The sequence below is a fragment of the Gadus chalcogrammus genome, chromosome 14 (genome assembly GCF_026213295.1).
Source record: "Gadus chalcogrammus isolate NIFS_2021 chromosome 14, NIFS_Gcha_1.0, whole genome shotgun sequence".
Classification (NCBI taxonomy): Eukaryota; Metazoa; Chordata; class Actinopteri; order Gadiformes; family Gadidae; genus Gadus; species Gadus chalcogrammus.
Window position 1 is genome coordinate 11,175,868 of NC_079425.1, and position 15,868 is coordinate 11,191,735.

General features: G+C 40.7%; 1 protein-coding gene across 3 annotated transcripts in view; it reads right to left on the reverse strand.

The window, feature by feature from the left end:
- kif18a (kinesin family member 18A) overlaps positions 1 to 15,868 on the reverse strand; it is a 72,170-nt gene that overhangs the window by 12,000 nt on the left and 44,302 nt on the right. The window contains exons 1-11 of one of the 3 annotated variants that reach the window (XM_056607366.1): positions 15,770 to 15,867; positions 15,400 to 15,563; positions 12,730 to 13,063; positions 11,865 to 12,022; positions 7,078 to 7,182; positions 3,757 to 3,867; positions 3,424 to 3,621; positions 1,786 to 1,962; positions 1,602 to 1,676; positions 1,384 to 1,493; positions 71 to 233 (exon numbers count right to left, since the gene is read on the reverse strand). In XM_056607366.1, the coding sequence (XP_056463341.1) occupies positions 71 to 233; positions 1,384 to 1,493; positions 1,602 to 1,676; positions 1,786 to 1,962; positions 3,424 to 3,621; positions 3,757 to 3,867; positions 7,078 to 7,182; positions 11,865 to 12,022; positions 12,730 to 13,042 (1,410 nt within the window). In that variant the 5' untranslated portion in view covers positions 13,043 to 13,063; positions 15,400 to 15,563; positions 15,770 to 15,867. Of the gene's footprint in view, positions 1 to 70; positions 234 to 1,383; positions 1,494 to 1,601; positions 1,677 to 1,785; positions 1,963 to 3,423; positions 3,622 to 3,756; positions 3,868 to 7,077; positions 7,183 to 11,864; positions 12,023 to 12,729; positions 13,064 to 15,399; positions 15,589 to 15,769; position 15,868 lie in introns of those variants that run through there. The other 2 variants (XM_056607367.1, XM_056607368.1) reach the window with 2 other exon arrangements.

Genomic DNA, 15,868 nt, shown 5'->3' on the forward strand with positions numbered 1-15,868 from the left:
CTCAGCGATTGCACCCCGGCAATTTGCGGCGGGGATCAAGGAATGTGTGTACGGCAGCACAAACAACTACCTTCTCGGTCTTCTCCTTGGCACAGAACAAGTGGACCTGCTGGTTGGCCTCCTCGCTGTGCCGCTGGCGCAGCGCGTTCTCCTTCAGCTGCCGCTCCAGATCCAGCTGCTCCCTTCTGATCTGGGCACGGCCCGAGAAGATCGCCTGCAAAGAGTCCGACAACCTGGGAGAGAGAGAGAGAGAGATCACATCCAATTTCATATTGCTTGTGTGGCACTATTTGGTAAATGTATAGCCGCATGTATGATTGATGTAAAGCTGATGTAAAGCTTTCACAGATAAACTCTCCTACTTGAACGGCTTGATTTGCATGAGAACATTGTAGTACGAGCCAAAAATGTAGCGGTTTAGTTGAACGGAACTTATTACAGAAAAAATAATCCAACAGCTCACGCATCGCAAGGTCAGTGCTTAACCTCTAGCATTGTGCGACATGCTTTAACATGAGCAGTGTAGCGTTATAGAATTCACAATAATAATAATGGCATTATAGACTATCACACATTGAAGTCCATGCAGAACGTGAATCCTATTTGAAAACGGAGCCATGCCCGATCCTCTGCACTTTCTTTGGGAATAGGAGCGACAGAGGGGCTTTTCATGGAAATGAAGATGTTTTCACAGGCTCTCTCCGAAGCTACAGCGACGGGGAGACAGGAGCGGTGGGGCGCATGCGGATCAACACCCGAGACCGGAGCCATGCAGCTGAAATGTGACGGTGCTCTCCACTGTAACCCTGGTGACGTAGGGGGCTGTCGTGGCCTCGCTAGACGGCTGCATTTTTTATGGCGCGAGAAGCGCCATTAAAAGAGGAGCTCTTCAGAGGCTCCCATTGTGCGAGTTGTGAATCCTGATGCCAGTGAATGAAAATGTGTGGGAGTGAGACTCATTCAGTTTTTCCATCCCCCACCCTCCAACCCCCCCACCCTACCCACTCCAGCAGATGCCACTGCATCCGTTCAAGAGAACTGAATTAAGAGGGTTCAGCAGTTTGTCTCCCGATTCCCAATGTTTGTTTTCTCTTTGGCCCTTGAAGGGAATAGACTTACCAACTCAGAAAAAGGTAGATGCTTCCAAATGGACTATATACAAACCTGGAAATTTACTTGGACAGCCTGATGTGGCATCACAATTAATGGACCTTCCAGAGACGCATGCTTACTCCATCACCACTCCATAGCTGGATGTTAATAATGTCTGCCAGTACTTACACTAAAACTCTAATTTATTAATAGAAGAATAAACTAGCACTTCTACATTTTATTCTAACTAGAGTGCTCTGGCTTGCCTCTCCCCGTCCTTTCAAGACTTACTGCTTAAACTCTGCTTTTTTCCGAGACCAGGTCAATTCTGAACCTCCAGGCGCCATGTTATGGATCTTACTCCCCTCATATTCCTTTAACTTCTCCTTCAGCTTCAGGATCTTGGAATGGACAAAACAACAAACGGAATTTAAGATGGAAGTGAGGAGTTCAACACACATATCAATGTTTTACTCAAGACTTTCATGATTGTGGGCTTCACGCCATACCTCTTCCCGTTGTTTCTCACAGATCACCGCATACTGGCCGACGTGGCTGTTCAGACTGACAACGTTGCTATTCAGCTGCATGGGACACAAGGACAGTCAAGCGTCAAACCCCATTGGTTTAGGCCAAGCGATGTTACACTTTAGATGACAGGGACCCCTAAACGAAAAGAGAAAGAGGACTGACCGAAGACTTGATCTGCTTGGCTCTGTCTGCGTACTTTAGCGTGTTGTGGGTGTCGTCGTACATCTTGGACGAAGGGCTTATGTTTGCAATCATGACCGTCCTGCAGTTTCCGCCCAAGGAGTCTTTCAGTAATCGCGTGAGCTTGCTGGCCCTGTATGGGATGTGACCTTTTTTACTCTGAAAGAAAAAGAAAATAATACATCAAACAAGCAACTTTAAGTAAAATCCAAATTTTAAAAGGCTGATTCTTGGGGCGCCCCACTGGCGCACCGGGTTAAAGCGCGTACCACATAGGCACAGTCCTGAACGCATCGACCTCGGCCCTCGGCCCTCGGCCATTGGCTGCATGTCCTCCCCTCTCTCCCATACCTTCCTCTCTATCTCTCTCTATATAATAAAGCATAAAAATGCAAAAATAAATCAAAAGAAAAAATACGCAATCTTTGGCATCACGCTCAAGGATTCCTATAGTTAGACTTTGGGGATTGAAACTAGTACCATTTAGGCATCATTTTGGGCTTTTCCTGTTACGCATTTCAGACATGCATTTAGAGCAGATATTAGCCTCTAAAAATGTAAAATAAAAGAATGTCGGTTAAAAGTCAATCAATATAATATTGATAATATGTCCTGTTCCCAAGCTTAATGAATGGGGATGTGAGGACCCATGGCTCTATGTGAAGATCATAAGCCCCAAGTAACGCATATAATGTGGCAGGAGTAACACTCCAGAGCGGTGACTAAAACAGACTCGAGCACACGGCCCAGGCAAGGACACAGAGATATCATTCCCCAAGAAGGAAGCAACCTGGCCAGGACAGATCGAGTTTCCAAATGGCTGTGGCACATGTGTGCAGCATTTCCTGAATGCATGTGGCCTGCTTGTACCTGGTCCCCTTGGGACCGGCACGTAAACCGAGAAGACTGGTTGACAGGTTAATGTATGCAACTGGAATGTAACAATACCCAAAACTCTGACTCTCAACTTCCCCCCATTGAATCATCAGAAGGCTAGTGGCTAGTCGAAATTCACACGAATAAATAAACACCGACTATGGTTAACTGAAACAACTTCTAGATTTATTTTTGCTATCTAACTGAACTTGAAGATTTGTTGATACAGTAGAATAAAATTTATGAAATTCATTAAATACAAATATTCTACTGGGATGACCTTCATTTCAACTTTAGGAAGGAAATAATGTAGGTGTTTAAGGATTTTGTTAATAATCATTCAACAATGTCCCCATGGTGATACATTTTTTGTTTCTTAAGGAAATGATACACGCGCAAACAAAGGAATGCATGCGGCAGACAAAATGTTTGCTGGAATAAACTCAAGCCCTAACAACAGACCATGGGGTGAAAGCATAAATTATATAGAATCCCTTGTAAAAAAAAAAAAAAAAAAGTGTAAAATTTACACATGCCTTCGAGCCTCTCTAGCAAAGGCATGTGGTTTTGCATAGACGTTCACAGACATTGAAAAATAAAAGCGAATAATCTGAATATAACAAAAGAAAAGATTAGACAAAAAATAAACAAACAAAAATGGACAGCTTCATCATCTGCTGCAGGGATAACATTTAAAAATTCTATTTAAACAAATTGGTAGTTGTGATTTCAATGTGCACTTACCTTTGGGTCAGCAAGAACATTAATAACATTCCCCAGGGCGAGCAGGGAGCGGTTGATGTTTGAACCCTCCCATAGACGTGCCCCCCGGGCATTGGATGCACTCGCTCTCTCTGATCCTGCCAGGTCAATCAGGCTCATTTTGGCAACACACACGTTAGGATTGAGGCCAGCATTCTTGTCCTGCTGCTTTAAGTATATCTGGAGACGCAGACGAAACAGTTAATGGCCACAAATCCCCTGTTTATAAATCGGTATAGTTATAATTGAATAATTTGCAGGTAGTTTAGCGATGGGAATTGCATTATATTCCATCTATTCATAAAGTTTAAATACCTGGAAAACCGCATGGGAGCGCGATGAAGTGGCATTCATCTCAGTAGGATGCTGTGACCTGTTTCGGTTGCCATGATCCAAAGCCTTAAGAATGTCATCTGCAGATTTGGGCTTTAGAAAAGGGTGGGCAAGTTACCATTTATTCCCTCGTCAACCCTAAACATATATATATTTTGTTAGTTTGATTGTTGCAATAAAATCAATATTATTGGGACAATAAAAATAAATTACTGCAAGGCATCCAAGCAATCTAGTACATGCAATTGCTGCAATCAAAAGGCTTCATTGATAATTAATGTTTGCAGAATGAATTTGCAGACAGAATGGAATGGCGTACGTGTGCAGATTGAGGGTTGATGGAATATGACAAAGAACATGTTGATGCAATTAAAGGCATAATGGAAGTACAACCAGCTTCTATAGAATAATGGTGTGACACAGGACACCTATGCTGTACTCACAGTGCATACCAATAGTGACATCAGAGTGATGCTAATTAACATGAATGATCCAAGTACAAACTAGTTTCTTACTAAGAAGCCGTTAATTTGAGATTATAACAGCAGTAGATAATGCAGCACTGCTTACAATAAAAAAAAAAAAAAAGGGACATTTCATGTTTCAGAGATTGCACATCAATTTTCTTTCTGATGTTTAAGGTGTGGCACGTGTTAGCTAAACTAGGTTATATATCTGTAACACAAACTGAAATATTACCATTGACAATTCGGTTTTTGGCTAAAGCAGAGGCATCTCGACTGATCAAATACAGCTTTTCCTATTTACCATAACACATCTCGCTGTGTTGCCTCCGTATTCCATTGACGTCAGGGCATTGACGTACAGATATAAGCAATGCATAGATACAGGAAAGCTAAGACATGAGAGACTGCTCTCCTTGGAAACTAGACTACATACCAACACACAGAAATTCTAGCTATTGGGCTCAACTAGATTATGTAATGATTAAGCATTGCTAATACGATAGCATGTCCATAGCTAAGGCCTTGGAGACTGTTAAACAAAGGCTCACAGCAATGGAAGCCAGACTACTCAGGTATATCGGAGAGGAAAAATAACAAGGTTGCTTTACTTAAGAGCCATTAAAAAGAGTTTTCCCAATTGCAGAAACATATCAACAGAAGTTCCATCAAAATAAATAAAATCAACATCAATTGAGAATCACACTATGACTTCAATGCACTGCTTTGATCAAGAAAATGGGACAGCCCAACTCAGGTACTAATAAGCTTGACATGCAAGCAGTTAGCTTGCAACTTATGCAAAAAGATACGACATGGATCTACTTAGAGCTGGCGCCATTTATACTGTCATGTCACTGTCGTATACACGATTGATATGAGAAGCAATTGGGTTGTATTTGGTTGTAGAAAAACGGCAGTATCTGTGGCTGTCTCCCTACCTGCCCGGTTACCTGCACGCACTTTGCCTGTGTTCTCATAGAGTATGACCAGAACCTTCCACAAGGCTAAGCAGAACCATTTGCTAAAGCTAGCGGGCTAGTCATGTGCTTAGGGGGGAGTGGCTTTGGCAGGAGGCCTGAAGGGAGGGATGGGAACTTTTCATTTGGCTACTTTACAAAACCTAGCTCACTCTGGCTAGTTATCTCCAGATCGCCTACCCTATCCTAAATGCTTTTCCAGTTTTAAAACATTTGCTTTGGGTGACTTAAAAATGGCTATCCCAACACCACATTTTTGCATTTTACTCCCCATCTGGAGCCCTGCATGAAGTTCAATGTGTCACCTTTTTAAATTATACAATTATTCATACACTAGGTCACGCCCTTCTTCATAGCAGGAGATTGGAACAAAATACTACATGCCAAAAATGCCTCAAAACAAATGCGTCTCAAGCTAACATTGAGGCCTACACATCTGTTTTATGTTTGTTTTAATTTTGCATTGTGGTGATGCAGTGAATACATCAATAGACGGACCTGGTGGGCGGTTTTAAAACAATGTCCAGGAAACACTAGCATTGGGAGACCATCTTGGAAGTTCCCAAGTATTTTCTAATTGCAGATCAATATAGATGTGGGAATCACAGGATACGATGCGATACAGCGATTCTGCGATAATGAATATATTGTTTGTCAATCACATAACGATACATCACTATCTATATATATACCGTATTTTCCGGACTATAAGTCGCGGTTTTTTTGTAGTTTGGCTTGCCCTGCGACTTATATTTCGAAGCGACTTATATGCCAAAATTGTGCGTACATAATCTTCGGCCGCAAGATGGCACCGTCATTCATTAGGCCTACAACTGAACGCTGCAAGCCTACTGCACCACCGAATAAATTATATTCTCGTCGTCATCGTCCTCAATGTCCTCCGGTTCAACCAAAGCTACCCCAGCCTTAGCTGCAATGTTGTGCAACATAGCTGTCACACATATCACAGCGCATGACTTGGCCGGCGAAAACTGGAGCCCTCCGCTGGACTTGTGAAGGCATCTAGCGCAAGTTGCGCAACTTCCACCTCCCGATCGTGCGCTCAGGTTTAGGACCGCGGCGCATACGCGTCCGGTGGAATCCCGGTGTCACTGAATTCGGTATACTCTCAGAACTACGAGTGGGACCGACACACCTATATTCCTATTGCAATTTTATTCAGTCTCTCCAGACTAAACGTTATTGTTTAAATGTTTAAAAATAGATGCGACTTATACACCGATGCGACGTATATATGTTTTTTTCCTCGTCATGGAGCATTTTTTGACTGATGCGACTAATACTCGGGAGCGACGTATAGTCCGGAAAATACGGTATATATATATATCTCTATCTATCTATCTATCTATCTATCTATATATATATATATATATATATATATATATATATATATATGATGAACGATGAAAACAAAAATACATAAAATGCAAGAAAAAACCCCCATAAGAAATGAAATCGTAACAAATAGGGGGACGATATATCTGCGGCGATGATCGGCGACAACAATTCATATTACTCTCAGCAGTTTGCACCGGGGCGAGCCAGTGTGAACGAATAATCACAGCCAGGTAAAAAACGACCACGTTTGACCATGCTGTATGCTTGGCTGTTTAGTGGTGCTAGTGTAGGTGCCCTCAGGTTTAGATTAAGAAACACGAGTTTGAACATATGAAGTTAATTCAAATGATCATAAAAAAATGTATATATCGTTTTGAATATTCAAATTATCAAATTATCCGACACTTGGGGAAATAAATCTTGGGGATTACATTGAAATACACTATGACAATGGTTGTGTGCATGAGGGGAGGGGGTCAGATACACAATTCTCCACTTACCTGATGGAGGGATAGACCTCGAACCACAACTTTCCTCGAATCATCTTCCCACACTGCCAATGGACCAACATTAGTCATCAGGTCCCTGATTTGCTCATTATACACCTGTCAAAGCAAACAATGTTTTAGGGCTGCTCGATTATGGAAAAACTCATAATCAAAATTATTTGTCAACATTGAAATAAAGATTTTTCAACTATTTATTTTTGAGTTTGAAAACATGATGCATTTATTCAGCATTTTTCTCCAAAAATACACAAAGGTGTATGCACAAATATGTCTCCAGCTGCAATTTCCTTGCAATATACTTAAAAAAAAAAAGGAAAGAAGATATAGTTTCAACTCGATTATATTAGTTTGGAGATAGTTTGATCCAAAAATCGAAGTTATGATGAACATTTTGATTAATTGAACAGCCCTAATATATTCTGTTTATACGGTGTTAAATATAATTAAGTGGTTGATATGGTTAAGTCAAAGTTCGATTTTTACAGTTTTTGGTCAATAGAGAATAATTTGACTTCCAAAGTGTTAAAATTGGGCGTATTTTATTCTCTGCTCTGCTGTACCGTTCAACCTGTCCAAACCATGACCGATTGCACATCGAACAGTGCATGTCATCCTGTTGGTGTGGTACGCAGTTTTGGACGTTACCTGTTACACCAAATATAAGCATATCAGGAGGACACGTTTGTAGATTTTAAAATGATGATTGCTAGGGTGTTCTGGTATTTCTTTAGTGTTCTAACAGCTGTTCTGGGTGGTATCTAAAGATGTTCAATGTGATTTCTATGGTGTTATGGCTGGTTGCTAGGGTGTTCTAGGTGGCTGCTAGGCTGTCATTAATGGTTGCTATGGTCATACTTGGGGTTCCTTGTGTTCTAGGTAGTTTATATGTTGTTCTAGGTGGTTGCTATTACAAAGTATAAACAGTTTTGAGTCATTGTATAGAACCTTCAGTCTACGTCATGATTACAAAAAAGCCTTAGCTAGATGAATAACAAAGCTAAATAGGAGGGAATTTTTTTTTGTGACCTTAAGGAAGTGGGCAGATCCGCATGTGTGTTTGTGTGTGTGAATAACAGCGATATGTCCGAAAACGGTGAAACGATTTTCAGTGCACCAGCGAATCTGAAATCAAAACGTGTGGAAGTCCTTGGGGTCTTATAAGGAGGGGAATATTGACAAAAGCTTCGCTATTTTTTTTTAAATTGTGTAGGACAGCGATGAAGTCTATAAATAAAGAAATAAATAAATAGACATGTAGTTCTAAATTTATAAATGTGTCTTCCATTTTTTCCCTATGCCATAAAGAAATAAAAAATATAACCCAAGACTCCATGGTCCCTATACCATATATATTTGAAAGTAGGCAACGTCTCTTTTATAGAAGGCTTCTAGAAAAATAATGTTTTATGTTAATTTGCATCGAATCGTTCCATATTTAAATGTATTGTCCCTGAATCGTATCGTAGCACATGTATCTAGATAGGTATCGGATCAAAAGTTTAAATTCTGAAAGCTAGACAATAGAAAATCGGTGGGTGAAATGAGAATCAGTGAAAAAGAAATTGCTCCCAGAAATACCAAAATATCTAGAGATTCAGAAGGGATATATTTGATTGGGATTCACCTCTACATGCTGATACCTTCCCCTTGCGTTGTGTTTCTTTTGTGGTGAGAAATAAGGCAACAGTTGCATGAAGCAAAGGCCCATGTTTCTCATTAAATTGTGAGCATTTGCACTCTTTGACTGTTCATGGTTACACTTCCAAATGCATACACATTTTTTATGTTCCCTTTTTTCCTCGAACACTTTGTGCCGGTGAAGGGGGTACTCATCTGAAAATATAAATAGCTAAATATCTTATAGGCCGGTACACTAATAGAAAAAGTTTGAGAACCACTGATTACTGTAGATAATATGACAATTATGTAGTGAAGTTTGCTTAGTGACCAAACAATTTCCAATACGAGATGTAGGTTACTTTATCTCACCATGCAGGTGCAGTTTGCTCTCAAGAGATCACCATTTCCTCCATTTACAATATCCAAAACTCTATAGAACTGGCAGTATATTGTTTTGTTTTGCAAACAGCAGGTGTTTGCTATGCGTTCAGGGATTATTCTGCCTACAGTTAATCTCGCCCGAAAATTAACATTGTTTATTAACAGAAATGGGGGCTTTCACACCTTACCTGTTGGTTAATTTTAATGAACCCTGGAGCGTTCCCTCATAGTACGATCGTTTAGGTTAAGCATAGGTGTCTCAGTAAACTTCCAAGGGAAAACTGGTTGGGTTTGCTTTAGGTTTGATTCTGATCCCAGACTGCTATTTGCTCCCAGCGTGTTTATTAAGCCTACACACACCAACACAAGATTCATAAACCGAATACACAAATCAACCCTATTTTTAAATGAACAAGCCATTACAATATTTTAAATATGTGTATTTCAATTATCCTCATTATTCTTTCCATTATTGTAGACGTATCTATTTCCAGAAAAAAATAAAATCACCCATACCAACTGCAGTACTGTCGTGCAACAAGGGTGGAAACACATTGGCCTAGAAAATTAAGATAGGCATGCTCACATGCAGTTTCTATACGAGTACCAACTTTGAGAACCCTGGATTGTAAGCCTTTGGAATGGTTGAAGTCAGGGTTTTTCTCCAGGTTGACTTGAAAAACGAATAGGTCCCTTGGGATATCTCACACAAATCTGCCATTTTAAAAACAATCCACGGACGCGGGAAGGGGGGTGCTGAGGGTGCTGCAGCACCCCCCCCCCACACACACTTTTTTGAAGTAAAACTTTATCATACATCATGGTTATCATTAATTTAATGACATCCACCCTTTTTATATTTATCATATTATTTCATTTTAGAACATTGTCTGTGTAGGCTGACGTATGACGCAGCACACGCAATGCGCGAAAGAACGATAGAGCTAATTTGCAACATGAGAAGTGAATTTCAGATTTTTTAAATACTGGCCCCAAAAAAGCCAAACTTCAAAAACAGCAGCCAGACAGCTGACTCCCTGCCAGCAGCCCCCTGTCCCTCCACCACCCCTGAGGGGGGGGAGTTCAGAGCAGCTATGTAGCGGAGAAAAAGACTGCAGCAATGCTAACTCCCCTTCCGGTCGATCCAATTTTGGATTAAACCCTCACCTACTAGTTTGTGTGCGTGTGTGTTATAGTTAAGTTCAAGTGCCTTGTTCTGTTGCTACCCGTATAACGAGCTGTGACTGTCAATAATAAATCTTCTTCTGATTAGAAATAAACCTGCATTCCGTGTGTGATCTGTCCATAGCTGAATCTGGTAGGCTATTATGCTGCTTTTACATTAAGCATGTTGGTGTTAAACATGTCTGTTAGGGTAGTAGTGTAAGGGGCCACTCACACTAGGGCCGCGGCCCTGTGCCCGAGCTCATTTGCATACTAAAGTCTAGAACGTTTGGCTAGTGTGGCCACGCCATCCGTATTCCAGCACGGAACAGCCCCTTGGCCACGGCACACTTGGGAGAGGTGTGCCATGGCCAAAGTTCAGATGCTAATGAGATGACACGCGGATACGCAACGTGAGCTGGATGACGTAGTACTTGCGCGACCCTTCTTTCTTTATAGGTCCATGCCCTTCTTCCCCACAACAATCATTTCAAAGAATGGCGGCAAGCGGTTCACGAGTGGGTTTACGTTGGTACGATAGGGAAGTCGGGAAAGTGCCAATTGTGTTCTCTGTGTTGATCTCTGTGTTGATCTCGTTGTTGTTCTCCATTGTTGTTATGGCGGCGAGGGCGCTTGGTGATGACGTATTTATCGTATTACGACGTGATGACGTATGTATGAAGGAGCAATCGTGCCCAGGCCACGGCCTTTGGGAGCAGTGTGAGCAGTGTGACCACGGGCCAGCGGGGAGGGGGGGAATCGTGCTGAAACTTCTTGCAGCACGGAACAGGCAAACTTGCCTAGTGTGAGTGCGCCCTAAAACATTCTAAAACTGGTGTAAAATGTTGCTGGCCATATTAATACGAAAATCATGAATGTCTGACTGAGTTCCCGCATCCCTGAAACAATCAAAATAGAAATTCCACCAAAAGGTCGGACAAAGGAGTGTAAAGGAGTATGTTGGTCATTTGGGTTTACAGGTCAGTTTTTAAGGCTTTCTGGAACTTTCAAGGTACAGCTAAATCAACTCGATGGACCATTTGGGTCCTTGAGGCAAAAAGATTCAGCACGTCAAATAAGGCCCAGATACTAAGTTTCAGATGTTTTCATAAAACGGGGTGTTGGGCTTGGCAGTTAAGGTTTGACCACAAGTTATACCATCCCCTTGGGGTTGCAGCGGTTCAAAACTTTTGAGACCTCCTTACTTCCGGTCCACATATGCTTATTTTATTTGACCACCCCAAGGTTTTCAGGTTTGGAATGGGGATTTTAGCATTTTTATCTCATTCTCATCCAATATAACATAATATCATCCATATTTAAAAAAGTACTTTTGAATTGTATGAAAGGCGGAGTTCACTGATATGTCTAATTCTTTGCAATGGGCTTGGTTTCTTAAACCTGCAACACTGTAGGAGATAATTTACTTTGCAACCACACTAATAAGTATGATAGATAGTAGGAGTTGTGCAGCCAAAGCTTCACTTAATAATAAGTATGATAGATAATAGGAGTTTACCGCTTTAGCTGCAAACCCAATAATCAGACTAGGCTGCAGTATGTAACGACTCAAAAACACATTGAATGATTTTTTTTTAAGAAAAATGATTTACCTCAAGGTATGAGCAGGCAACTTCAAAAACTTTCTCCTCTTTATCATCCTCCATGCGTTTATAAAGCTCCTTCATAGTGCGATACATGACTCCTGGCTCATCAGGGGACCCTAGCATTGTATGTGTTTTTCCTGCCCCTGTTGCTCCATAGGCAAACACTGTAAGAAAATAAAAATAAAACATGTTAAAACCAAATTATCAATACTTTTATCAATCAAAAATCGACTTTTTGTACTGAACGTCGAGTTCCCTTCATCTCAAAAAGTGCAACTGGATTTGGATCTAGGGACTGTGCAGTAGTCATACACTGCCTGAAGTAAATAATGTTGGTGGAACCTGCTTCAGTGAATATGAGCCATGGAACCTCTTGGTAGCCTTAGCCACTGGAGACCAAGTAGGCACATGTGGTAAGCAGTGCGGTGCTGGTATGCAGTCATATTCAAATGATGCCAATAGCCTTTTTGTGGCTTGAACCATGGATAGGATGGAATCATGTAATGTGCATGTCATAGCGGTTGGACAATCATCCTCCACCTGTCTAGTTTAGTACACCGTCAGAAGTATTTGTTCGCGTTACTTTGCCGTGTCCTTTAATCTGGAAGGTTGTCGTGATGACATACTCTTAAGGGGTTCTGTTATTATGTGCAGCTTTGGCTTTTTTCTTAACTGAGATTATGTCTCTTGAGTGGTTATACAAACACTTGCTAGTGTCAAAAGAGTGTGTGATTGAGAGTGTTAAGACTATATCATAGTAATATATTGCACTTCCAAAAAGATACCAAGTAAATAATAACTACAGAAATAAGATTAACTTAAACACAAGAAAAACATTAAACAAAAACAACGACTTATCATGGGAATTTACCTGTGCAGTTGAAACCAATCATGAAGCCATCCAGCACACCTTTCGTTGTGTTCTCAAATATTTCTTCTTGCGTAGAGTCTTCTCCAAAAACGTTGTCAAACACAAATTTGAGGTCTTTGTTAACCACCCTGACTTTCCTCTTTTGTACTTTGGGTATTCCAAAAGATGAAATGTGGTTTTCCTTGGGGTCAAATATCAACATGCGGCCATCCACAACATGGACAACCTTCCTCATATCGTCACCCTTTTCTTTGCTGTTGAATGGCCTGACTCGTACAACCACCTTGACATGGTTGCAGACATCAGTCGCCATTATGAATCTTCTTCAGAAACTCTGTAGAAAAAAAAACCGATGGAAACAATAGTGAGGACACTTTTTTGGAATGAGTATGTTTAGATAAGCATTAAACCCAATTATAAGTTAACTGTACTTGTTAAAGGCACCCAGTGCAACTTTCGAGGCTTAAAAATAAACATTCAATTTCTAGTCTTTTTTACACTTAGTAAGTTTCAATAACTCCATACCAATACATACCGGCATTTAAGCAGCAAAGATGAGACGTCGGTTGTGTGGTGAGAACTGATACAAAATCGATAACAACAACAATGCCGCCATTTTCTTTATTTTTTGTAACCTACAATAAATAAAGCAGGCTTCCAGTCAATGGAAAAATGGCTTCTCCCCACAGGCGATTGTTGTTGTTTACGATTTTCTATCAGTTCTCACCACACAACGACGTCTCATCTTTGCTCCTTGAATGTCGATATGTAATGGTATGGAGTTATTGAAACTTACTACGTGTAAAAAAGACTAGAAATTGAATGTTTATTTTTCATTGAATGTTTACATAAAGTTGCACTGGGTGCCTTTAAAAGAGCAAGACATTGTTGTATACATGTTATACAGCCATAAGTGATACAGTGTATGAGGACACAGGCATTACAGTTTTGGTTTCTGAAAGCATCTGCATGTAGGGCTCAACAATAAGGATTGACCGACGTCCCGGGGCAAGTAAAACGCCACGTCGGGCAAGTAACTATGACAACCCGCTTGCGCGTTCGGGCAAGTGGAGGAAAAAAAAGAAAAGAAATTGGAACTTTATTTTTTTTACGATCATCGATAAGTTATTATGTTGCCCCCTCTCCTTGCCCTAGTCGGATAATGCTTGTAATGCTCGGTGTACTATTTGATTTTATTTGAATGTGGCTTCGGCCAATCAAAATCGAGATCGCGAGAACTAGGAGATGGCTGCGTACGAGCTCAAGCGTAAGCGAACTTTTCAAGCATCCTGGAAGAAGGAGTTCCCATGGGTTATACTCAAGGATGTGGAGGAATCACTAACTATGTTCTGCGAGGTTTGCCTTAAGTTCCCGTTAAAGGAACGTCATTTTTCAGAAAGCAGAAGCTTGAGTGTCACGATAAGAGCAAGCAGCATCTTGCTTGCATGGCAGCTAAGCGGGCTGCTGATAATCCGTCCTCCGGTGCCTTGCCGGTTCTTTTTGCTAAACAGAACGCGGAGGCAAATGTGGTTATCACAAAGCTGATAATATAAAGATAAAATATAACAATTTACCTGAACCTTTGTCGTTATTTGATAACCACTAACAAAAAAAAAAAAGTATATTTGGGGCCATTCAAATTTGACTTCGGGCAAGTAGAATTCAGACCCACTGGACCGACCGGGCAAGTGGGAAAAAAAAACCTTAGCGTTGAGCCCTGAGAGTCTATACTAAATAACAGTATTAACCTATTTTTCTTAATAAAATATTGGTCTGACAGTTGACATAATCTATGATTGGGCGACAATCGTAGATAAAGAATCAGTGAGACGGCAGCACTTTTCTCACAAGTGAAAGCTATATCGATTTTGCTGGGTCAGAGCATTGTGGTTCTCATAGTAGACCTGGTCTCATGTAGATTAGACACGAAGAAAAGAGTAAATACCAATTTAACCTTGTTTTCATCATTAGAAAATAGGTCTCACAAATCGGAAACATGGTTATCAAGAGTCTATAGGGTCTTCTACATGATAATCCAGTCCAGGTTTGGTGGGTCTAGATATTGTCGTTTTCAATGTAGACCTGCTCTTATGTGGGCTAGAAAAGGTAGACAAGATAAAGACAATGTATCTTAGTTTTCACAAATAGACAAGAGGCCTCACAAATCGGATGTTTCTAACGATTATTTTGGGTCAATCAGATATCCTTGTCTGGGGGCTCTATGTAATTTTGTTTAGTCTCACATGGACTATAGAACAGAAAATACAATGTCCTGAGAGATTCATAGATAATCACATACAGGTATTGTAAATCAGTCGTTGTCCTCTCCCTTATCATTCGTTGTCGTTGAGGATAAATTGCAATTTGATTATAGAAAGCGAATATTGTACACGAAACCATCTTATCCAAGACCCACCCGACAGACCATAACACCACAACAGTAGGAATCAACCTTTTCCAAAATTGCAATTCAAACCAGATGATACTTTTACAACGACTTTTATTTCCTTTTGACATTTGGTGTTGTTAACTCGTCAGCAACTACCCATGCCAAATAGATAGGCTAATTTAAAATGCTATCGCCATAACCGTTAGCATCAGTTCGTTAGCTTAAACAGCTCAACCAATTTTGAGTACTTTATTTTCAAAGTAGTACGTATTGGATCTTACCTTGAATCAATAGAAGACGTTTTTCATATTTGCATCAGATACAGTAATGATAAAGTAAATCTAGATTACAATATGCCAGATGAAGGATCACTAACCAACAGACAAGCGCCAAGAATTTGAAAAGCCTCTTCCACCGGAAGCGTAAAGATATCCGTAAACCGCGTCTGATTGGATAGATAGATGTGACGTCAGTAACATGCTGCTAGGGTAGGAGGAGTTAAGCTCGCCAACCAAGGTAAGCTAACCAAATCAAGTTCCAATCTTGAATACCACTTTTGGTCAATATTTCCCCCAGCAATACCAATGAGCTATTTAGCTACACAACAGCTTGTTGTTGCTGACTGTGTAATACATCACTACAGTTACGCACCTATGCCAATGTCTCTATTTGTTGCGTTCGTGGTGTGATTAAACAGCCAAGGTTGTGACAGCTAAAGCCCAAACATCTCCCCGCCACTCAGTGAGTGCA